General features: G+C 38.6%; 1 protein-coding gene across 4 annotated transcripts in view; it reads right to left on the reverse strand.

Moving 5' to 3' along the window:
* DAAM2 (dishevelled associated activator of morphogenesis 2) overlaps nucleotides 1-25,919 on the reverse strand; it is a 183,557-nt gene that overhangs the window by 35,436 nt on the left and 122,202 nt on the right. For 2 of the 4 annotated variants that reach the window (XM_063304761.1, XM_063304769.1), the window contains exons 9-17: nucleotides 24,648-24,714; nucleotides 21,839-21,956; nucleotides 17,613-17,751; nucleotides 17,245-17,303; nucleotides 16,189-16,373; nucleotides 13,328-13,648; nucleotides 6,578-6,685; nucleotides 4,280-4,315; nucleotides 2,564-2,670 (exon numbers count right to left, since the gene is read on the reverse strand). In XM_063304761.1, the coding sequence (XP_063160831.1) occupies nucleotides 2,564-2,670; nucleotides 4,280-4,315; nucleotides 6,578-6,685; nucleotides 13,328-13,648; nucleotides 16,189-16,373; nucleotides 17,245-17,303; nucleotides 17,613-17,751; nucleotides 21,839-21,956; nucleotides 24,648-24,714 (1,140 nt within the window). The remainder of the gene's footprint in view (nucleotides 1-2,563; nucleotides 2,671-4,279; nucleotides 4,316-6,577; nucleotides 6,686-13,327; nucleotides 13,649-16,188; nucleotides 16,374-17,244; nucleotides 17,304-17,612; nucleotides 17,752-21,838; nucleotides 21,957-24,647; nucleotides 24,715-25,919) is intronic. The other 2 variants (XM_063304775.1, XM_063304783.1) reach the window with 2 other exon arrangements.

The raw sequence follows: 25,919 nt of genomic DNA on the forward strand, positions 1-25,919 counted from the left end.
TTAAAAAAAAAACAACTTCTGGATAATTGGAAATCAAGCAAAATGCTTTGTGCAACTGTTCCATCTTTTTTGCCTTGATAGTTTTTTTTTTGTATGCGTGCTAAATTTTAAATAAAATATTTTGTTTACAAAAATATGCACCTTGTATCTTAAGTATGTCAGTAAGTTGCTTGTACCCTAGTTCATGGGTTAGAGATAACAGAATGTTGGTTTGCATGGTAGTCTCTTACAGATTGCAGATTGCACGGTGTAGCAGAGGCATGTGTGGGGTAAAACTAAGCTTTGGTTGATTTTATGACATGTTGGCTGAAACGGTACTCCCTTTATTGTACTGTCTTTACTGAAAGGAGGGAATGCTGCTTTTGGCACAGATGTAACTTGGGCTGGTAATCTCTCTTAATAAAAAGTGTTATGTGAAAACCTTGATTGATCAAGGCCATGATGGGCAGTGGAGGTCAATATCCATTAGGTGATGAACATGAATATGAAAGACTATGACTTGAAACATAAAGAGGAATAAAGGCTAAAAAGCATGACTAAGCAAATGGAAATTAGTAAGAAAATAGCTATGTTCTATAAAACTAAGAATTGTGTTCTTGTTGAATGCATGCATTCATATTGATGAATACGCTTAGGGAAGGGAAACTATAGTTCAGTTATGTATGAAAGGGCTAAAATGTATGTGAGAAAGTATAAACTAGTGTCGTTTAGAATGCTGTAGGTGCATAAGAAAGTAGAAATCCATAGGTTGGTGATAGTTGCATACAGTATTATGCTCCAGCAAATGGTGAGAATAGAAGATCCAATAGCAAAGAAATATATGAAGGAAGAGTGAATGGGGGGGAGGAAAACAAAGACTGAGAAATCTGTGGTTGGATGGAGATCCTAAAAGAGAGGTGGGAAGTTTAAAGAACAAAAAATAATGTATGAAACAGTATATGGAGATGCTGGAAGCTTACAATTTGCATTTTGCACAATACTGCTTGCAAAAGTTGCTTTCCCAGAGCATGTATGTATATAAGCAGGCACTGTTCTTTGAACATCTCTCCTAGTTTTTATTAAAAATATTTTCAAGTCCAGAAGCATAGAAACAAGAGTTTTATTAGACAATCACACTGCCTCAATTTTTTTTTTAAAATTGTATGGCATAGCAGTTTGGTGTTCATGGTGATTTTTTTTTTCTTGCTGGGAAATCCTTGTTAGGTCCAGCAGCCAGATGTGTAGACTATTTAGCCATGACAAGTCAAGTTGCCCGAGGTGCACCACGAGGAGGCTAGTCTACATTGCACCGAGTTGGGCTGAGAGAAAGTGACTGGCCCAAGGTCACCCAGCCAGCTTCCATGCCTAAGGCAGGACTAGAACTCACAGACTCCTGCTTTCTAGCCCAGAACCTTAACCACTAGACCAAACTGCCTCAGTCATGGAACTTAAGTGAAAAACTACATAGTCTTAAGATCTATGAATGATACAAGGTGATTATGTTTTTCCTTCTTCCATCTCCTTCTATCTTTTTTCTTTTCATTGATAAAAATATTTTAAGAAGTAAAAGATGGAATAACCCACACTTTGTCTTTAAATGGTCATGCTAAGAGACCTCCATCTGGAACCATTTTTGTGTATTCATTCATAAGAGCAACTTGAGTTCCTAGTTCAAGAGCTCTTAATCCTATTATTTCTCAGGTGACAAAATAAAATAGCACTACACATGCTTGAATATGGCTTTTCTTGGCATCAAATATTTGATGCCTATGTACCTATAAAGATGAATGCAGCTTGAAAATATGTTATTACTTCCATCAGTTATTTAGCACTGTTTTCCCCACCCCACAATACATCTCCCATAACTTTCTGTAAAAACCAGAAAAGACAGTAAACAAGCAATTCAGCTAAACAGCAAAGGGGCAGCTGCTTACAAACAAATGCCAAAAATATCAGTGCAGCATTTCTTTGCACACTGCCTTGTTCATGAGCAAATAAAGCATTTACTTCCAATCATTCTTACTCAATTCTGCAAAGAATAATGAGGTCACATGAAGGAAACGCTCATTGAGAAGAACAAAACAGAAAGTAATGCATGAAACATACCAAACCACTAGAAAGAATTAATTCTTTTTTAATATCACAAACAGAAGACTGAAAGTATTGGCTTAAAAGTAGTTTATGCAAGCCATATAGTTGGAAAATATAAGCAATATTTCTAAGAAGCTGTCTGATAAGTGGGGATATAAAATCCTATAAATCAATATTTAGATCTAAAAAATTCTTGTTAACATCCAAAGCATACAAACTGCCAAGTTATGTAAACCACTGCTTGCATTTATACCACAAATTAGTTTAAATCCCAAGTTGATGCATTTGTATCCATGTGAAAGACAGAACTGATCTGATCGAAGTTGACATTGGAGAGAAACTTAAGCATCTTTCACTTCTCAAGAACGTTTCAGAGACAGCTTCCTGTCTAACATGTGTGGGATAGCAGCAGTCAAATGGGTATTCTACTTGCATCCTTTCTGTATACCAACAAACTGAAATTCCAAGCAAATGCAGGATAAAGTAGACTTACTTGGAAAGGAGGATGACACAATTTTGTGCTCTCCGGCCATCAATCACAGAAAGCTCTTTAACCTTTCGACTGGATAGGTATAGGTCTTCAGTTGATCCCATTTCCTTCTACAAATAGTTTAAAAAACATGAAATCATCTCTATCTTTTTTCTTGTTCCCATTTTTCAGTCAATGCAATACAGAGAAGGAACACTAGATGGGCAATGCATCATATCCAAAGTAACCAATCTGTGAAGAAATCCACCCAAGATGTAAGATTGCAATGCTATAAAAACAAAACTTAAAAGAAGAATAAGAAAATGTATAAACATGTTTTCTTTCCTTGCTTATCATGTTTCCTTGCAAATCCAGATATAAGTGCATACAGACAGCAGGATATGTGCAAGCATGCATGCATATGTAAGTGCATCAGGTCCTTATGTTATTGCCTTCACTATAAACTGGATTGCTTGAACACTTAATTATGTGTAGAACACATACTGTATACACACACAGTCACATGCATTACAACACATTATATAAACTTGTATCCAAATAAGTAAAGCATGTTCAAAAAGCAGCAACAATGCCGTAAAGAGATACCACAGGGATTGAATCAGCACCTGGGAAGTAAAATAACTCTTGACTTTATGGATGGGATTGAGATTCAGAAGAGGATCCTGATGGAGAAGTAAGGTGAAGCATGTTTTGCTGATGTCGCTTTCCCCTGCAGCTGCTCCTTAAAAGTTTCTCTTGAGTTGAGTCCAATTTCTAGTGACTGCAAAGGATGCAGCCTTGTAGTCTTCTTGGTGACAATGCAGAATTATTTGCTATTGCCTGCTTCCAAGATGTTTTTCAACTTCCCAGTCTAGGATACAGACTTGGGATTCCATGGTGCTCTCCCATGTAAGAACTAACCATGTTTGACCCTGATGGCTTTCTTTTTTTCTCAGTTCCTCTCTATTACATGGTTTAAAAAAAAATCCCTAGGAGAGGATCTAATATCAATCAGGAATTTCCACCCTGGGCTCTATTTGAATGTTTATTGTTTCTTGGTAGACACAGTATTCTTGGTACTGTTAGCTAACTCTTAAAAGATTTACTCTTTTAATCTTTTTACTGTAAGAAGGAATGTAAGCCACTCAGTGTCACATTGGAATGGGGTAGCATATAGAACCCAATAAATAAATAAATAAATACACAAATAAAATTCCTAAAACTTCATACTGTTCCAGAAGATCCTCAGTTTAGTGAAGCAGATATTCTAAGAACTGAGAAGCTGAAAGAGGAAGAACCAGTAAAAGTCACCTCCCCCTTCTATTCATGAGGACATATGTGACATAGCTCAATTCAAAAGATGCTCCCTTTAGCAACTGAAACTCAGGATCCTTCCTTTAATAAATAAAACTAACAGAATTATTTACAAGAGGAGAGTAAAGCCTATCCTTCTGTCTCATAAACAAAAGTAACAGCTGCATCTCCGGCATCTCCCGCTTGTTCATGTGGGTTTGGATACACAAAAGCAGATTGGATTTTGACTCCTCTCTCTCCAAATTCATGCAAGAGAACCCTTACTACCTTTCTCTTAAACACAGAAACGCCTATACATGTGCAGATAAAAGGTAAGGCTTACTCATGCAGTAAACAAAGTGGGTTATGAAGTTACAACTGGATCTCGTAATCTAAACTGGAAAAGAAATCAGCAAAGTCAGGAAGGGGACAGGCAGTAATACTCACCGGCTTACAGGAGGAAGAAGGATTAGTTAGCAGGTCCTACTCAGGCAACAGTTGAAGGTAATAGAGAAGGAAACATGCCAACAGTTAGCCACAGCAATAAAAAGGTACAGAGTTTACCAAAGCAATAATATTTGGTCTTCCAATGAAGCATTGGTTAACATGACATTGTATTAAAATAATCGAAGAAGTAATGCATCATAGTTTGTTCTCCTTTCTGCAGTCACAAAAGCAGGGGATACCACTGAATTGTACAGAGTTTAACACCTTTTCTATACAGATTCTAAGGAAAATAGTTAAACAGGATTTTATAGGCAATAATAAGGTCTCTCAGTACTTTTCTGGCAATTATGTAAGTGATGTTATAAATAATGAACTGGCAGTTTGAACATCCTAAAAGAATCAGTGAGGGACCTTGAAATAAAGTTCTATTCCTGTTTAACACTGCCTTCTCAGTATATAACAAACAGCAAATACTTTTGTATGGAGTGAAGAACAGACTCTTTGTCTTTTCCAAGAAAGATGAAGTCGTTTACAGGAAAAGAAACTAGGGGACCAAATACAATATCATATTAACTGCAGCAAGAAAAAGAAATGTCTCATTCATGCTCATGCATGCAACCTTACTCTCCCCACTGCTTCTCTGGGATTTGCTTTGACATCTGGGTTGGCTTCATTTGGCTGAAGTTTAAAGCCCAGAGTAAACAGTGATTGACCAGAATAGAACTGGCCTGTTTGGACAAGCAAACCTCATTTTGATCATATCTTAAACTTGCAGAACCATGCTCCAGCCCCATTCCACTTCCTGTGACAGGACAGGAAGTCTTCAATTAACCATACTTTCCATCCAAATCTGTAAACTTTGGTTACGAGGATGGGAACACATCAGGAACACAATCTCAATTTGGTTTAAAATCTTAGCCTGGCCCAAACTTCGTTATTACGGTTTTCTGGTTGATATGAAGTGCTAAGAGATTATTTGTTACTGAATGGGAACCAAAGTTTACATGTTGATTCAGAAGTAGCCAACTCACGTTCATGTACTTTTTGGCAGTAAAAATGAATCTGAATCTTTTAGGGGTCCTGAAAATTAAATGGTTCCCTTCCAAAGGGGAATTGAAAGGTGTTGGAATCAGGTCAGTTTTTCTGGACTAACTTGTTAAAGCCTTTCAATAGTTCTGTGTAGTGTGGCATTAGTTTATATTACTGGAGAAGAAAATCTGAAGCTGCAGCCCAGCTTCATGTGAATAGCTATCATGGGCTATCATATGAATAGCAGGCAACTGGAAGAAACCATCTTTTCAGAATATATTTTAATATCTAAGAAAGAATCTGGAAAAGGAGGAAAAAGAAAGTTAAAGTCCCACTGATCTATCCAGTTGAGTCTCATTTGTGAGAGGAAGACAGTATGAGGGTGATCTGCTTTCCAAGACAAGGAGAAAAAAAATCCTGAATAGCTCCTGTTAAAAGTATGCCACCGTTAGCGTTAAAGTATCCATTATACTCTATTATTTGAAAGAAAAGTAAAGAAAACGAAGTAAGCCAAATACAAAGCTCAGCCAATCAAAATTTATTATGCAAGATCTATTTGCTCAGAAGAAACTGTATTACAAAATGAGAAAAAAGAAACAGAATTAACATCATGAAACAAGAAGGGGGAAAAAAAAGACTAAAAAGAGTCCACTGGAGCTGGGTGGCTAATAAATTCAAAAAACTAAACTAAACTAAACTAACCTCCCATCATATAACAACTGCAACCACAAATCAGATTGGAAATCTCAAGAACTGCATTTTTCCACTAATGGCAGACACTATGGCAAACAAAATGTAAAGCAAAAGTAATTATAACATAGTTCACCTCCAAGATTGGTATCAAAAACTGACATCCTGAGGCACCTGTTGAGACCCCATTAAAACTGTCTACTTCCTGTCCAGCATTCTCATCAGCACTAGGTATCTTGGTCAAGCCACTATTTGATGTCTCACAGTGCCTCAGAATGATGCTTTATTGATGACCTTGCAGGAAACAGCACCCAGTGCTGTGGCACACCATTTCCAGCCCTCAACACCAGGTAAGCTAAGGGTCCACCAAGAAAAGAGGGGACCATCCAGAAGGCTCTGTACCTGGTGTAACTCAAACCTGGAGCCAATCTGTTTATCCTGAAAGCACCATATCTATGAAAAGACAGCTCCTGCTGCTTGCTCCTCTCCGTTGGTGCACCAATTACCGAAACTATTTCTATAGAGGAACACAGGGAATTCAGAACTTGGGATGAGGGGAACAGCATGGAAATGCCTTACCTGATGTCTTTGATAGGCTGAGAACATTTTTTCAAAATCTTCCAAATCCAGCATCTTGAAAGCTCGTATGTCATCAATTTCATGCCAGATTGTACCATGTATCTTTTCCTGAAATTCAAAAAGATGCATATAGCCATGGTTAGTCCTACATTCTATTGAATCATGTGAGTTGAAACTACACTTTTCACATATCTATCATTGCTCCACCTCTGACCCCAAATACACTCAAAGGTCAAATGCTGTTAAAGGTAATATTTAGAGCTCCTTCCTTCATTTCTTCTTTTCATATTTGACACTTTATTAAATTATATTTGAGATGCTTTGGATAAAATAGATTTTACTGTAAAGACACTGGTTGTTTTTTATGCAAAAGAACCAGAAACATCTGAAGATTAAAAAACCCCACTGTTTAAGGAAGAAAAAAAAAGAGAAAATTGAGGAGGAGGAGGAGGAGGAGGAGGAGGTGGAAGAGGAGGACTGCACAGCACATGGTGTCTTGCAGTCCACACTGGCTAAAAATAGGACTCTGATAGCTCCTGGACTGAAGCTCACAAAAGGCATTCATGTAACAAAGTGAATTAGCACTTCACTATTAAACTAATTAAGAACAGCCTCCATCTCCCACTCACTCTTATTAAAAGAAGCCAGAGAAAAATGTATTATTCTGAGAAGCTAAAACAGTTAGGAACAACTCAATGGTCAGAACATGATTAAAAGAAGAAGCAACTTTTGGAGAAAATCCAGGACAAAAAATAAAAACAAAACCAAAACAGCCATGCCTTTGGACTTTCCTGAAGTCACTTATTGGCTTACAAAGAGGTATTATATTACAAAGCAAGTTTCCATTGAGAACTGCAAAGTTTTCTGTTTTGTCTCTATTAAATTCACTCAGAGCTGTTAGAGTGTTATGGCCTGTCTAGCCCATAATTTTCTATAGGACATAAAAACCAGAATACGGAAAATGACCCTGGGACACATTTTACCCTGCACATCTTTATAAGGAGCATGGGAAGCCACTGGTAGAGGCTACTACAGTCAAAAATATAGTCCAGAGACTGTCTAAAAAATGGAACCCAAGGAAATCCCATTATTAAAGCTGACTAAATTTACCACATGAAAACAGCGGTATCAAAAGTAAAACCTCAGAAAATCCACTTTCCCATTAAGACACAATGGTTATATTCCCTTTTCTTTATTCTTCATCTTGATTGGTCACTGTTTCCATTGCCCAAATTTGTTCTGACGTTGTTTTTCCTATCTTATACCATGGTAGGAGAGCTTTGCAACAGTCTGTCCAAGCAATTCCTTCTTTTTTCTTTTTGTCTGGGACTTACAGCTGAATCAGCTACACCACACCTCCAGCTACAAAAAGAGAAGTTTTCTGGACCTGGATGCGGGTGCATCATGAGGAGATGTTCTGTTCATGCGCACTGGAGAGGGGGCAAGGAGATTACTGCAAGCAGGCACTGTGGAATGAGTTGAGCAAACAGAAGATGCCCAGGACAAAACTGGCTGGAGGCCTGGAGTCATCTGCAAAGGGTGACTGGAGGGGCCAAAGAAATGGGAGCTTTTTCAGAAGCACGAGCAGCAGAAAATTGTGAGCAGCAACAGAGCCAAGAGGTGAGAGCAGCTGCAGAGCCAGGCAGCTATGCCAACCTCTGCAACAGTGACAATAGTTTCCAGCACTGATAGCAAACTGTCCCCCTCCCAGTCAGAAATGGAGAGATGCCAAAGTCTCAGCAACAATTCAGGCCAGAGGCAACAGATGCCTGGCTGAAAAGCCTAGAAAATGCCAACCAGCAACCAAGCAGCCAAATTTGGGATGGCTGAAAGGTAGCCAGAAGTCAGGCTGAGGAAAAAATAACCTTTTCCCCCACACACACACTATAAATGGGACACCAGCAAAGGGCAGGGTTAACTAAGCCAGGGTCATTAAGACAGGTGTAGGGAGAGGAAGGAAATAAAATGATAGATATTGATATAAGAAACATACAGGAAGTAGGCATAGCTATAGCTACTCATAGAATAAGATATGTAGGATGTGGAAAGAAGATACAGAGAAGTTTAGAGCGTGTGTGTGTGTGTGTGTGTATGTAGGTAGTCCTTGGGTCACGATAGCAACTGGGACTGAATTGCCATTGCTAAGTGATGCAGTCATAAAGTGTGATGTCACTTGACTGCATCACTTAGTGACAGCAGTTCCAGCAGTCCCACATGCTGTTGTTAAGAGACGACTGCATGGGTTGTTAAGTGAGGACCTTACATGACTGCAACTTTTGACTTCCTGCCAGCTTCCCCATTGACTTTGTGGGAAGCTGGCAGGGAACATCGGAAATCGTGATAACACAACTGCGGCTTGCTGTGATGTCATAATTGTGAGCCAGGTGCCAAGTGGATGGATTGCGATTACATGACCACAGGGACGCTGCAACGGTTAGAGCTCCAAGGACCCATCATAAGTCCCCTTTGTTCAGCACCATTGCAAGGTTGAACAGTCATTGAACAAGTTGTGGTAAGCCGAGGAACGTGTCATGAGTAAGGATGGAGAGCAGGGGGCTCCCACCCAGACTGTCAAGCGCATGCGTAGCACTGAGGAACTGTTCAGCCATTCACAGATCGGGACCGCCTTAACCTTTGGGGTTTATATGGCGGGGTTTTCCCACGCTTCCTCAGTTTGTTAGGATTCTTGTTAAGTACTACTAATAAATATTAGAGACCAAGTCATTGTCTCAGTGTATTTCCTGGTAATCCGGACAGAACGTGTGTGTGTGTGTGTGTGTGTGTGAGAGAGAGAGAGAGAGAGAGAGTATTCATTCATTCTAAGAGCCACTGAAATGTATAAAAAACCTGGAAATAAGTGGATATACCTTCAATGTTTTTGAAAAGAAATGCTGTACTATAAATTCTGTGGTAAACAATTCTTGAACTGTACCAGTTTATAGTGTAAGTGAGGGATCATATGACTGAAAGTTTTATCCATCACCTTCCCACAGAAAGAAAGTTTACAAGTCAAGTAGAATTCTAGCCTTCTGTTCCTATGTTAACTCTGTATATGCATGAAATATTGTTCAACGGAAACAAGAACAATTTTGCATAATCAATCAGAGATTCTTGAAAAGCATCAATTTAAATACATTGTCCTAAATGTCAGATGAAGGAAAATCAACCTGGATTCTAGCTTTATTAAAGATTTGAGTGGGTTGACTTCAGGTGTGGGTTTTTTTTCCCTTGAGGTAAGGTAAAAATTGCTGGATGGTTCAAGCCATAGCCAAATAGCAAATGCTTCTGCATTGTTGGATCTATTTGCTGCATAACAAACATCACAAAGTTTACCACACATCTTCATTCCTTTCTACTGCCCTTAAAAAGGTATTTACTGACATGTGCCACAGCTGAACAATAACATCTTCTCCTCTGGCACCTGACACAGGTAAATATCTGCTAAGAAGCAACTAGGTCCTCTGAAATATGTGCTCAGTCCAGGAATTTGTAGTTAATACTAAACCAAAACTCAAAAGAATACATCACATAAAAATCTACTTTTGAATTCCCAAAGAGCATTCTTTTCAAGTTCCTAATTTAGGAGGTTACGGGTTGTTGCTATTAGAAAACTGTGAGTCAGAAATCTGTGGCTCAGCCTACCTTCCATCCATCCAATTTGAATATTTCTATATCATGTACTGTATATAGAGAGCCAGTTTGGTGTAATGGTTAAGGCGCCAGGCCAGAAACTGGGTGACACGAGTTCTAGTTCTGCCTTAGGCATAAAGACAGGTGGGTGACCTTGGGCCAGTCACTCTCTCCCAGCTCCAGAAAACAGCCAATGGCAAATCACTTCCAAAATCTTGCCAAGAAAACTGCAGGGACTTGACCAGGCACTCGCCAGGAGTCAACACTGACTCGAAGGCACACACAAACGTATCATGTATATAGACTGAGAAACAAAGAACCATTACCAGATACAATGGCACTGATAACTCAAGGTTATTCAGTTTATTATACACTTTCTCTAAATCAACACAGGTTCAATAAACTTCCTTTCTAATAATATTTCTCAATGAACTGCTTAACAGCAAAATGTAGTCTGCATAGCCACTGCCCAGCATCAATCCATACCGGCACTTCTCTGATTTTGTTCCTTCTACCCTTTTAATCAGGAGTCTGGTAGCACCTTTTCCAACTAACAAATTCCATTAAAAGGCATGAGCTTTCATGAGCTGCAGTTCTCTTCCATCAGTTGCACAGAATTGCTAGACTCCCTTGCATTTACTCTTGCTATCCTTCCCTTTCCGCAGGGAAGAAGTAACAGCATTCTTCCAATCAACAAGCACATACGCAGTTTTCACGTATTAAATGAGTTGCCCAGCAACTCCCTAAGAAAGCCACATCCATATTTTAATATTTCTTTAGTTACATTATCTATACCTGCAGTCTTATAATTCAGAATGTTGACCATTCCCAAACTCATTAATCGCTCTTCCACGTTTACAATTCACTAGAGCTTAACATGCACCTATCACTAACCTAAAGATTCTTATTTTCACACACACCCACAGCAAGCTCAGTCACATCAGTTGATACTGACATACGTTTTAGCTTTTGCATTCACAATGCAATCTATACCTTCATTTTCCTGCATGTATTTATCAACTTCACAAGACAAACCACATTTATTCAATTCTATTTTATCCTTCTCGCTTTTAGTTTCTTTGACATACAACATAATTTCTTTTTTAATTTCATTTGTTAATTTATACTCTTTATCATTGACTCCTTTTACATTCCAAGACACAGTCTAACATTAGGCATGATCATGCAATGGGCTCACTTGTGGGCCTATCTCTGCCACCCTTTGTGGTTTTGATCAACTAAAACATTGATATAACACTTTTTTGGTTAAATTGAGAAGGTGTATATTATGTTACCAGTCTTTGGTATAAACCCATGCCAAAGGACATTATTGGTAAGTTTTGATAAATTCTAGTAGTCCACTTTTAGCTCAGGTATGCTCCCACTATTTCATGTAAGCTAGGAACTCTAGTCTGGATACCATCTTGCAAGCCAACGCACTGTTGCCCACATTTTACCAACTAGAAGGCATAAGCAGTGCACAGACATATACTCAGGATGTGGCACAGTTACACACACTCAGCATAAGCCATATGAAAAATAGCCTAAACTACCAAATTTGCAAACTATTACTGAAGTCCCACCCTAGTTTGATAGCCATTACATGAATGATGGCAAACTCACTCATATCTTTCCTCCCCAAACTCAAACTCTTCCTGCATGCCCCAAAATTGTATTTTTATTCACTCTCTAACCCCTGTTTATTAGTACAGCTGTCTCCATTATTAACCAGAGGGAAGGATAAGCCTTTGGTCATTGTAAACTAAACAGAAACACCTGTGTCTCTCATTGTTCAGTGTGCGTGGCATGTGTGTCTTCGTGTATGTGCATATTGCTGTCTCTTTCCCCCAAAATACCAACTCCTGAAAATAAAACTAACTCTCATGGTCTCCCATAGCCCCACGTGGCTCTGAAAGACAAGAACAGGCGGAGCAGCAGATATTTCACTTCATCTGATTTGAAAAGAAAAGGAGAGTAAGCAAGAAGAGAGGGAGCACATTCTTGTGGCATTCCAAAGGTCCCAGGACACTTATTCCACATGCCTGAGCTGAGCGCCGAGTGACTTGGGAATCTTAAAAAGAGCATGGATTTCTAGGCAGCTACCCAAATTCAACACAGATACTATTCTATCTGCATTTTTTAATGACCAAAGAAAAATAGGGGTGGCAGAGATTAGGAGGTGGGAGCAGTTGCAGAGTTGGATGGAAACAAATGTGCTATGCAAAAGGTAGTCTGGATCCTCCTCTAGAAGGCAGGGCTACACTGACTGGTAACCAGAAGAGGGTGATTGTGCTCATACATGATTATGCAATGAGTAAGTTGTTCAGAGCACTGCATGTCCTTTAGAAATAGCCTCTGTAAGTATTCTAGCCTGAGGGCTGTCTCAAACTTTTCCACATGCTTTTCACTGCCGCCAATCCTGTCCCCCACCCTCACTCCATCCATCTCTGTGGAAGCTGCAGAGCTAAAAGCTTCCTTCCAAAGAGGTTTGCTCCAAAACATGCTACACACCAGTTCCAGCAGACCGTGGGTATATATAAATACCATGGCATTTGCATATGTTTGGATAAACACATGATAAACTTTTAAATGTTAACACTTCCACATGCAATGTGGAAAGAATGTTTTTCCTAGAGTTTGATATGGGGGAGGGAGGAAAAGTTAAATAAGAATTGACTGAAGAACATATTTGGAAATGTCAGCGTGCTTTCTCTGCTAAAATGTTTAAATTACAAAGTTGCAATATTAGAAGCTTTACAGTGGGTTTGGAAACACAGTTTTGTAATGAAATTTAATTACAAAATTCTTCTAACTTCAAAACTTATAGGCCCTACTATCAAAACCTATCTTAAGATGCTGGATGTAAATGTACATACATACATACATACATACATACAGCATATTAAGATAGGCTTTGATAGTAAGGCCTAGAAGTTTTGAAGTGGAATTCAAAATCATTCATTATATAACTACATAGAATTCTAGATGAGTATCAGTTTTGCACCTAAAAGTAGAGTCTTTTGACATAACTACTTCAGCACAATATTCTTCAACATTTCAATCTTCTCCAACATTTCAATCATTAGCAAGATAAACAAAAATAGACTTCCTGAACCTTACCTCACTCAATTTGGCCCAGTTGAAGGATTTCAGTGGATGAGATGGCTGTGGGATTGATTTTTTCTTTAAGCTAACCTCACTGTTGCTAAAAGTGGTGGTGGAAGAAACTGGAGGCATACTGACGTTGAAGAATGGAGGTGCTCCAGGTGGGGGTGGAGGTCCAACTGGAGGTGGTGGTGGAGCTGGAGGAGGAAGAGAGCTGGAGAAAGGAAGAGGTGGTGGTGGCGGTGGCAAAATCTCTGATGATCGTAAAGAAGACAAAGCAAATGGTCCCCCAGGTGGTAGTTGAGGAGGGAGTGGGAACGTACTATTGTTCCCCTGCTGAAAAAAAGAATGCTTTATTTCATTTCTTTCAGTAAAGAAATATTAGTTTTTATTGTAGTACCAAAAATACAGTAACCCTCACCAAACATCATAAGAGTCCATATTAGGGATTACCTTGTGGTGATAAAGGTGGCAAAATGTCAATATTTACCCACCCTTATTGTATCCACTGATAGCTGTCCCTTTTTAAGGCAACTCAGTCCCTGCCAGGTAGGGATGGGACACTGGATCATCTTCAGGGCCTCTGTGAGGAATATTTTGGCTATTTTATGAATTAAGTTGCCCTGATCCACACTGAGTTGGATTCCAGCTGAGAAAGTCCAGCCAAGGTGCCAGGAGCACAGTCTGTGTCTGAGTCAAGGATACTTGAAGAAGTGGACAGGGTTCTCTGTACTGTTGGTTCAGCTATCTGTTTGCTAGACCCTGGTCCTTACTGTCTCGTTAAGGTATCCAGAGAGGTGACATGTAGTTGAGTCCATGTAGTGGTGTCAGCAGCCTTGAATGAAGCTATGGCCCACCTCCTCTTCTAGAGGCTCTCCCTGGATCCAATTATTTTAGACAACTATTCTGTCCCCAGCCATCACTTTTTAGGAAAGGTTGTTGAGAAGGTGGTCAGGCTGCAGTTACAGAGGACATTGGAAGAAATGGATTATCCAGACCTGTTCCATTTGGGGTTTAGGCCAGGATTCAGTACAGAGACAGCCTTGGTCATGTTTGTTGATGACCTATGGCAGTGCTGGGATTGGAGTGGTGCATTGATACTGCTGACATTATCCTTCTAGGCTGACTTCTGACTCCAGAGGCTGGGAATTGGAGGGACTGTATTATGCTCGTCCTTTTCCTTCCTTCATAGATTTCATTTGGTGTTGCAGGGGAGAGGTTGCTCTCCTGACCCCTCATTTATGGGGTGCCACAGGGCTTGACACTCTCTCCTCTCTTGTTTACCATCAACATTAAATCATTGGGTGAGGTCATCCACTGGTTTGGAGTCTGGTATTATCAGTGTACTGATAATACTTAATTACAGTGTATCTTTCAACCCCAGACCAGCCATGCAAGGATTTTGAAGCCCTGTCCCAGTGCCTGGAGGCTGTGCAGGCCTGGATAAGTAGAAAGCAACTCAAGCTCAATCCTAAAAAGACCAAGTGACTGTTGCTGATGGGACTTTCTGGGGATTTTCCATCTTTACTCCTGAATGGGGTTGCATTTTCTCATTCAGGAGTGGTGCTCAATCTGGGGAGTTCTCTTGCATTCAAAGCTCCTGCTCGAAAAGCAGGTAGAAGTTGTGGCCCAGAAGGCCTTTGCACAGATCCATCTGGTGTGCCAGTTGTGCCCCTTCCTGGATTGGACAGCCCTCCAATCAGTCACTCATGTCCTTGTCACTTCATGGCTTGACAAATGCAATGCAATCTACACAGGGCTGCCTTTAAAGAAAACTCAGAAGCTCCCACCATTCCAGAATGCAGTGGCATGAACAGTGATGGGCTTGCCCCAATGTATCTGTGTGACACCTCTGCTTCATGAGCTGCACAGGTTTGCCAGTGTGCTGCTGGGTTTAATTCAAGGTGCTGGTTATTACCTGTAAAACCCTAAATGGCATAGGGCCCAGTTATTTGAGCAAGCACCTATCTCCCTTGGTTTCTGCTCAGAGGTAAAATCCAACAGAGAGGGCACACTCCACCCCCTCAATTAAATAGTGACATTTTTCAAGACCCAGATAGCACACCTTCTCTATAGCGGTACTTGCCCTCTGGAATGAAGTCCCCCCCTTAGATCTTGATGACTCCCACCCTGATGACATTCTGGAAAGCCTTGAAAACTTGGCCGTTCTCCCAGGTACTGGAGCAGGGTGGATTGGAACCCCATCTGAGATGTTGTCTGGATTGATGTGTTGTCTGGATTGCTATCTTGTAACTATCTTAAATTTCTTTTTGGATTTATTTTTTCTATCTACTCACTGTTTTTTATGTTGTTCTTTATTTTATGAGCCACCCAGAGTCAATTGGAACCAGGAGGCATTAAAATTGAATTAATATAATATAATATAATATAATATAATATAATATAATATAATATAATATAATATAATATAATATAAGATAAGATAAGATAAGATAAGATAAGATAAGATAAGATAAGATAAGATATAAGATATAAGATATAAGATATAAGATATAAGATATAAGATATAAGATATGATATGATATGATATGATATTGTACCATGTGGAAAACACGACTGCCATAATGAACTTCAATGAATTCTAGTATAGCTACTTTCGTCTTTTCTTGCCACTAAAATAGTCTGGAGACTCAAAATGTTGTAGACACTTTCTACTAATTAAAACATTATGATATACAATACTGGACTCACCCAGAGCAAATGAAATAAAGTGGAAGCAATGAAAAAGAATGAACTGAAAACACTGGCTATATAAGTATTGATTCCATATACATTGCTTTCTCCAAAGAAAACTTCAAGCCCTACATTTCTGTTCAGGGATTAGGGAAAGAGAAAAAAAAAGCCCCATATCCTACCGAAAATTCATTCAGCTGACCGACGAGGTCACTCATTTGATCCCGAGTTTGGCGAAGCTCCAGAGATTCTCTCTGCAGCTTGTCCTTCATTTTATTCAGTGTCTTCATCATTTCATCTTTCTCTTGGGTCTTTATGTCACATTCCCTTTCCTTCTTCTCTAGCCTGCTCATCAGTTCAACATGTTCTACAAACAGTAGAGGGAAAACTAGATTATCTCAAGCAACCGAAATATAAAATAAATGCAGAGAACCTAAACTATAAAGTGACAGGGGGAGAAAAGAATTTCATTAAAATTAGGGATGGTGGATTCATATAGATGTACAAAAAAAACCTTTAGACTGAAAATCAGCAGTTTTTTTTATGAGAATGGCACTCAAAGAAGGAAGAACAGACTAATGTCTGTGGCACCCCATAAATGGGGCCAGGCTACCTAAGGGACTGTCTCATCCCTATAACATCAACCCGTCCCACCCGATCATGCAGAGAGGGCATGTTGCGGACCCCGTCTGTAAGAGAATTTCATCTGGCGGGGTCCAGGAGATGGGCCTTCTCTGCAGTGGCACCCGCCCTGTGGAACATTCTACCCCCCGAGGTGAGGCAGGCCCCTTCATTCCCGACCTTCCGGAGGGGCTTGAAGACCTGGTTTTGCCGCCTCGCCTGGGATGGGAAGGGCAATAGTTCTTCCTGGGGGTGGCTGGTGATGTAGAGTTCTCCCGACGGAATGGAAATCTCCCACTTGGATTTTATATTTATATTTTTATTATTTTAACATTGTTGATTTTATGATGTCAGGTTTTAAGGTGAATTTTATTGTAAACCACCCAGAGTCCCCCTTTTAGGGGGAGATTGGCGGTGATAGAAATGTGAATAAATAAATAAATAAATAAATAAATAAATAAATAAATAAATAAATAATGTTTAAAGACACTATCAGCTCCTCACTATCCATAAATTGGAAACACAGGAATATATGTTCCCCAAGCATTGTCCTTTTCTCCATGTCCTGAAGATACATGCCTAAATTCCATTTCTTCTACTCTGAAATGACTGCATACCTTTCCGGAATTTCTCTGCTTGATCTCGCCACTGTTTCACTTCATTTTCATTTACCAACCTGAATGGAGATAAAGCCAGATCACCTGAAACCCATTCCAAAGAATTTAAATACAAATATTCCTAGAAGAATAGGAACATATCTAATAACATAATAAGCTTATTTCTAATAAGATTCTTGTTACTGCTGTTAGCCTTTTAGCTAAAATTAACCTCCTGTTGCAAAATGTCATTGATAATGCAAATTTTACTGGACAAAATGTAGACATTGTTTTGACTAATCTTATAGATGAAACATTATATACAAAGGGGTCCTTATCTTAAACTTATTGCATGAATAAAATCTAGTGCCAGTTTTCATATTTCTTACATCTTAATGATGTTCTTGACATTGAAGTTTTCCAAAGGAGATACATCTGGATCATCCCCTCGTTCATCCTGAAGAACAATTTGTTGCAATATCCTGTCTAAAAGTTGCCATTGATGAAAAGTTCCCCCATTTCTTTTATCTGCAATTACAAACACTAGTAAGAAAAATTGGGGCTCTAGTCACAGGATACTGAAAGCAATTTCTTTGAATATTATAAATGAGCACATCTAAAAATATATTTATAAGTAGCCCTCTTTTAGCGACAACTAGGACCACCAACTTGGTCATTAACTGAAGTGGTTGCTAAATGAAACCATGACCTTACTTCAGCTTTTCTTTGCTTTTCAGACCTAAAAAAGTCATAAACGTGAGGATTGGTTGCAAAGTTACTTTTTCATCACCGTTGTAACTGCAAATGGTCACTAAATGAGGCAGTTGCTAAACAAGGACTACCTGTATAGATAAATCCTAAATTCTTCAACTTACTTAACCTTTGGATCTTTTTTTTAACCTATCTCTGTGATGTGACCATCATAATCAACATGTGGTATAGTGGTTAAAGATTTGGAATTGGATTAGAGAGAAGCCTAGGATTAGTCCTCAATTCAATCATCGAGTGATTTTTGGACCAGTCATTATTTTTCAGCCTAACCTTATCTCATAGGGTTGTTGTGAAGATAAAATGACAGGAAAAATTGATTTTCCAGAGGAAATGTAAAATAAAAAAATAAAATACTTAAATATAAATAAATGCATTTCTACTTTTTACCTGCTGTGCTTTTTTTTATTACTTCCAAAGGAAATTTTACAGAAAGATATTCAAGTTATCCCAAAGCATGAGTATCTATGTAGCCAATAAGTCCCACTTTACAGAGAATGGGCTTTTACTTACCCAAGGAATTTAATTGAAAAGTTGAAAGAAGGGAACAACAGAGGAAGAATCTCAGACATGAAAAACAGAGCCTGCTAAACTATTCCCTCTTGTCTAAGTCCTTTTTTAAATTAAAAATAAACTATTGCACACTTCTCTTCTTGGCCCCAGGATTATGGATCATAGGCTTGAATATTTGGAATAGTCCCTCAGTGACCAAATAAGATCAACTAACTCCTTCAAGTTGCCATTTTCACTGTGCCTTAAAGGAATTTTTGAATTTTTGTCCAATCTACCTTCACCTGAACTCTGGCAAGGCTTGCCTATCTCCCACCCCCCCTCTCACCCCCAACTATTTTTGTGAGCAGTTTTATTAGGTGTGATGCTTTGGCTCTTGCCCAACTTTGTTAATTAAACCACAGAGATGCTGTTATACATGCAGCCTCTGCTTGCCAATATTATTATGCATTTTCCATTTCAAACAGTTTGAAGAGATTTATATTACGTTAGGGCAGATGTTTTGATTCTGTCTAGATGTTTGGGAATTCATAATCTCAAACCATTGATTATCCTAGCTTTGGCCGACAGGAGCTGAAATCCAAAGCATTAGATCTGGCACCAGATTCCTTACTTCTGATGGAGCAGTGAACAGCTAGATGGAAGGATTACCCCACAGAGGAAAAGCAGCACAGAAGGAAACAGCTGAGTAGCCCCTTCCTTTTTTACAACATCTGCAAATTCAACTTCTACCACAGGTGCTAAGCCCAATATTACTATTCCTACAGCTGGGCGACCATGGACTCTCTCCATACAGCTGTGCTTTGGGTAAAGTACATGTTGTTTATTTGTTTAGTCGCTTCCGACTCTTCGTGACTTCATGGACCAGCCCACGCCAGAGCTTCCTGTCGGTCGTCAACACCCCCAGCTCCCCCAGGGACGAGTCCGTCACCTCTTGAATATCATCCATCCATCTTGCCCTTGGTTGGCCCCTCTTCCTTTTGCCTTCCACTCTCCCTAGCATCAGCACCTTCTCCAGGGTGTCCTGTCTTCTCATTGTGTGGCCAAAGTATTTCAGTTTTGCCTTTAGGTAAAGTACATACTACAGGATAAAATACTCCAATCATGCAGAGCTCCCAACATGAAGGTATCTAACACAATCAACTAAATATCTAACTTTAGACACACAAACATGGGAGGTCAAAGAGTGGAGCTAGTAGACCCAGGATGAACTATGCATTTGTGTGTTAAGCCCGAACTTTAACGGGAGCTGCAAAAGGTCAGTAACCATACGTTTGCTCTTAGCACCTTCAGTTAAATATGATCCTAGAGAAATCAATGGCTAGCTCTGAATGAAAACAAATTATCTCTAGTTATTGCTACATTGTTTATGATTCCCAAATTTGTACGATATGCTTCAGAGAAATTGCTAATTTGATTTTCTAATTAGGGCTTGAGAACCTTTTACTTGTCAGTTCCCATGAGGTGCCAATAAAATGAAGTATTTTCTATGAATTTCCCATAGTATAACAAATACAGTGCTCATCTGGACAGTGTTTTGTTTTTCATCATGATTCTGTGTTAATTAAAGGTGGAACCTGTATCTCAGACCCTGAACACAAACGTTCTTTCTTGTTTCTTTAAAAAGAAAAAAGAAAATCTAATAATTTAATCAAGATGGACTTTATTTCCAGATGGACTTCATCCAACTTTTCTCTTTTTTTTTATTGCTTGTTAAGCAAGAAGTGGCTGCTTCATGTTTGGGAGATCTTAAGTGGAAACAGGAAAACATGCTGTGGGAAAGCCAGCTGTCTGCAGGCAAAAGCTCTGCAGTGAGCTAACATATCCCTACCTTCCTTTTACTTGTATGGAAATGGTGAGTCTCAGAGGTAACTCATACTGTACAGTCAGAGTACGAGGGCAATCAGCTTCCCAGAAGATGAAAACTGCCTAATGAATTAATTTTCAATGCTGAAAAAGAGTAACAGGTCATATCCTTTTTCTTCCATTCCTGGATACAGTTGGGTGGTACTAGTATCTCCTCTCTGGACCTCTGAAATAAAAGATTGTGGGTTCTATCCAGGGGACCTGAGAATGGAGAATCACATTACTTCACTATGCACCACCACTCCATACTAAAGATAGGATATGTTGATTTATTATAAAACCTTTGATTATGCTTGATCTTGCATATATTTCATTGTGTAAGTTTAAGGGTCTTTCTATCTAAAATGCATACCAAAGTACCTGCTATGATTGTTTTGGGAATAATGAGATATCAGAATGCCTTGTATCTAGCCCCAATGATCAGGAAAAAGAAAGGTAAAGGCACAATTGTTTGGTTGAAGGAATATGCTCTACCCATATTTTAATAAATTGGTCTATTTTTACAGGTCTGAAAATGCTGCTAATTGTTCCATTATATTAAGAGACCAATTATTTTTTTCTACTTAGACAAAAGACAAAATTCACCTAAGGAAGTCTAGAGATTTTGGTTGCTCTTATGGCAAGATAATAAAAAACTGGAGGACAATTCTGAGCAGACTATAGGAATGTGGATTTTCCCCTTGTTATGTATCGCTATTTAAATTATGTATAGTTCTCCTAAGCCTCACAAATTCTACCAAAACCTTTATCTTTCCTGCTTTTGGGAGAGAAAAGTAACACACAGCAGTGAATACCAGAATACTTTTGTAATATATTAATTTACCTTGCTTTCCCCAAAACACTATGATTGGGGAACCTTGCTAAAAATATATCCCTCCTCTCTCTTCCCACCTAACTCTCCACTGCACCTAGCTTTCCCACTCTTTTCCTACTCTTACAGGGAAAGCTAAAGAAGATACACTGTCTGCTTTCTTGTGTCTTAACCCATATCCGAATAATTAAAGAAATTTAATGAAGCTTCAGGTTTAGATTCAGCTTTTTACCACTCCAGAGAAACTGCTATATTTGAATATCTCTTGAATCTGTCCAGATCAGCTTCATTTTAGGATTCAGACAAACCTGAAGTATATTCCTACTACAAGGAATTGGAGTGCTGCTGGCTTAAGAAAAAAAGGGGGGCATCTCCATATCAATTTCTATTTTGCTCCAGTAAGAGGACTCATTCTATGTTGTAATGGCATAAAGTTCTATGTTGTATCACAATAATGATATTACAGTCCATACTTAAACACTCAACATAGTAACACTCCAGCACACTGTATTATGAAACTTGAAGGGGGTATATTTTTGGCACCAGCTTCATGGATCATTAGTTCCACCAGGGCACCTAATCAGCCACCCACACCCCAGCTAATCTTCCTAGATAACACAGAACTTTCACTTTAGTTGTGAGAAGAAATAATATACTCACAAGGCATTTGTAAGCAGTGCTGGAGTACAGACAGTAAATGTGGGTAAGCATCTGTGTGCTTCAACCTCTTCTTGATCAACTCAAACATCTGCGAGGCGCTCTTTGTGTCAATATGTACCTGCAGCAGAATAAAAAGAATAACAAGAAAGGTAAAGAAAAATTAATAATAAAAATATTATCATGAGGCACATTTTAGACAAAGTAACTAAATCATGCAACACCTAAACTTCATAGTGTAAATAGGTGAACAGAGTAAGGTGAAACTATATTACTCTGTGGAAAACAAACTGTCAACATCTATAATTGTCAAGAAACAGGAAGCTGAAACCCAATCTCTTGCTCATGCCTTGCATTTGCAGCATCATGGGATGTCTGTATATCAGAATAAGATGCCACATTTTGAACAGAAAATAATGTTTTGGAATACTTCTGAAACTGAATTCAGCTATTGGAGAGCTTGTCCATTACAAGATCCATGCTAGTTAGAATGCTACTCAATTTGGCTGAACAGCGGGATGCCTGCTTAATGGTGGATCCATTCACATCTACAAGATTACTACCAGAAGGAGAAAGAGTACCTTACTACATCATATGGTAATTACAACAAACCATCACAATTTATCTTTATTTTTGTTAAGATCAGAATTACCTAACCTAAAATGAGCCAATAATAAACATTAAGAAGGGATGCGCAAAATTCATCACTCTGGGAATGAAACAACCCAGAGAATTGTGGAACTTTCCATTCCCCTCTGGACCATGCCATTCCACAAGTGGTTTGGTGATTTCTAGAAGTATATTTTCCAAACCAGAAGTGGCATGAAGTGTTGTGGACAAAATAGGTTCAATATACTCCAGAGTAAAGCAGAGCTCCTGGATTAACAATTTTTTTCACATCTCTAATATTAAGCATGCATCCACTACTTTTGCTACTAAAAACTGAACAAATGTTTGGGAAAATATCCATATGCAACAGAATGTTACAAACCAAGAACTGAATCTATTGTGGATGAAATAAGAAATCTGTCATGTTAAGTAGGCTTCTGAAAAAACATACTATAACATCATCAGTGGTTTCCTTTTTTTCATCCCCTCAGAATAGGTGACATTCATGTGGCCTTGCTCATAAATTTATTTTAGAACAGCCTTCCCTAACTTTTGTTTAGAAACCCTAGTAAATTTTTAGCTAGGCTGTCTAGGGGTGAGAGAAGTTGCAGGCCAAAATATATGGAGGGCACCACACCAGAAAAGATTGCTTTCTACAGTGAGGCTTCCCTGACTTCCTGTTTTGCTATCTTTTATTGGATCATGAAACTTTTCAGTTTAGGCAGATTTTTGTCTTGATAAACTATCTGGTAACTTCTATGTTATGCTCTATTACTGTTATTGTTATTTGCAGATCTATCCCTGTTTTGATGTATTAACATTTTACCACAGATTACAGCTGGCGCTGAATGTTGTTTGCCTCTACATTTGTCTGGCAGTCTGTCTACCTATCGGTCAATTCATATAATAAAAATATGCTTAAAGCTACATGGCAGGATGACACCAGGAAGAAGTAGCTTCTACAACACTGCAGTAGATGGGAACTAGTACTTATGGAAACACATTCATATATATATATATGTAGGGTGTTCATATGTTCATGCATGATCTGATTTATATTTCTCATCATATTAAGTCATTGTAATCTATAATGAGACTTGTGAATCTAGAATGGCTTGGGAAGCCAAACTCCTAGAAGCTTGGGAATATGGTTCTTACTATTTTGCCTTATTCAATTCCTTTAGCCAAAATAACTTTAGGACATGTTCTAGCCTATTTAGAAAAGAAGCAGTAAGTGCAATCATGTGAACAATTCCAGTGTAGTGCAGTGCAGTGTGGCTTTGATCTATTGACTACTTGTTTTGATCTTGCAGGCTTCAAATTAAAAAAAAAAAAGGTCTCCCTGGAGGACTAAAGGGCTAAGCTGGAGCAGGTGCTTGTTTCAAAGAGTGAGGAGCTGTCCACTGGGACCCTGAGATTCATGGTGCTGAATCCAGCACTAGACCTAAAGCCCCTTAAAATGTCAATGGACAGAACTTGGGGGTATCAAGTCAAAGCTGTGTGAAATTGGAACAGCAAACATACAAACACCTAAATTGTAGGAACATGTTTTATCCCACAAAAAGCCATTTTAGATGGTCAAAACCTAAGAGCAAAGATAGAAACAGAACTTTACAATATAAAAATGACAGATAATATAAAATACAATACAATATAATGACTTCATAGAAAAATATAAAAATGAGTTTGCTCACTTAGGGAATAAAGGCCACTGAATTGGCTCAGAGTCCTTTTCTAGTACAGTTTTCTTTGCCTCTATTTTAGAACAGAGGCAAAGAAAACTGTACTAGAAAAGGACTCTGAGCTAATTCAGTGGCCTTTATTCCCTAAGTGAGCAAAGCATGTTAAGCAATCCAGACAACCAAACTACTGACAACCAATAAATACTTCTAAGAACCAAACTACAAATGCATGGATGAACAACAATCAGACTGAGGCATTTTAAGCCATCACTGCCATCACAGTCCAGTTAAATGACAGACTCCTGACATGGTCTGAATTAGCTTAGTGACCAGTTAACTTACCATTTTTTCATTCTTTTTTATATTTTCTGTTCTATATATAAGAAAGAGAACATCTCATTTTTCTTTAGTTATGTGAAAACCATGTCCTTGTCTCACAGAAAAATCAGGTGGACTTATAGTAGTAGTTAAGGCAAGTCAACACTTCTTAGCAGCAAAAATCTTTCTAGGGGAACACCCACCATTTCAAACCTCTTTGCCAGTTCCACGTCATCTTCATTTCGAACCATCTCAAAGAAATCTAAGTGCCTAGAGGAAAAATAAACCATCTTCATCATCTATGTCTTATTCATAATGACATCAACTCAGCAGAAATTTATTTTCCAAATTTGATACATGCCTTTAATTCAATGTGGACTGATGAATCTACATTCAAATATCATTTTCACAACACAGTGAAAAGTGAAACCAGATCAATGTGCTTATTTAGATTGAAGCACAAAGCAGACAATGTCCTGAAAAACTGAAACTGTTGTTTGAACCACAGAATAGGACCAACTGAGAGACAACTTAAAAGGAATAAAGAAATAATCAACTAAGAATTAAACTACATGAAATATTAAATATGTAGCATGCAGGTTTATTTATTCCCAGAGAGAACTATAATGAAGACCACTACGTGTTAATTGGGAAGTCTCAATTCTTCCTTATTATTTGCAAAATTCCTCCCAATTTTTTTAAGTCTCCAGCTCTTTTTTTAAAAAACCCAGGTTGGAAGAAGAAGAGTAAAGATTACTGTTTTCCAGCCTATGTCTCACATAAGCTCCTGCATATTTTCACAGGTTTCAAAGGAAAAAAAAAGCAATGGCCCCTATATATTTAAATCATATAGCTCACTTTATTTTTCTTATAAAATCAGTTTCCAGCTTTCATGATAACTATAATAAACATCAAGTGAGAATATAAAATATGACTCAAACATAAAATATACCAGGACAACAAGAAACACAGCAGCACTGATTCAATTAAAAGCCTGGATGAACAAGTCAGGTTTCCGCTGTCAACCAAAGGTTTACAAGACTTCATACCAACAATAACTGAACCAATAAGTAATTCTATAGTCAAAGCATCTGCATTAAGAACACAATTTTTGGAGTTGCATTATAAAGTCTTGGCAAATGCGCCATCAAAACATCAGCCTTCCCTATTAGACCTTAAACTGTAGGCTGGCCTCCAGGAAGAAGACACTCCAAAAGCTCTGTGCGTCCTAAGTTAAGTCAGACTCAGTGCAATATTTATGCAAGCATTTTAAACTTGGCTGAGTAGCAAACTTTGGAACCACTGAAATATGTTTACAGTAGGTTGCTCCCTTCAATAGTCTAGTTGCAATATTCTGTACCAATTGCAGCTTCCAGGCCAACTGAAAGGCAATCCTGTTCAAAGCACATTGCAATAGTTAGTTCTAAAGAGGGTGCTTCAGACAGTTTAATGTCCATGTATGCAGTGTGTATATT

This window comes from Candoia aspera, chromosome 1 (assembly GCF_035149785.1).
Source record: "Candoia aspera isolate rCanAsp1 chromosome 1, rCanAsp1.hap2, whole genome shotgun sequence".
Taxonomy (NCBI): domain Eukaryota; kingdom Metazoa; phylum Chordata; class Lepidosauria; order Squamata; family Boidae; genus Candoia; species Candoia aspera.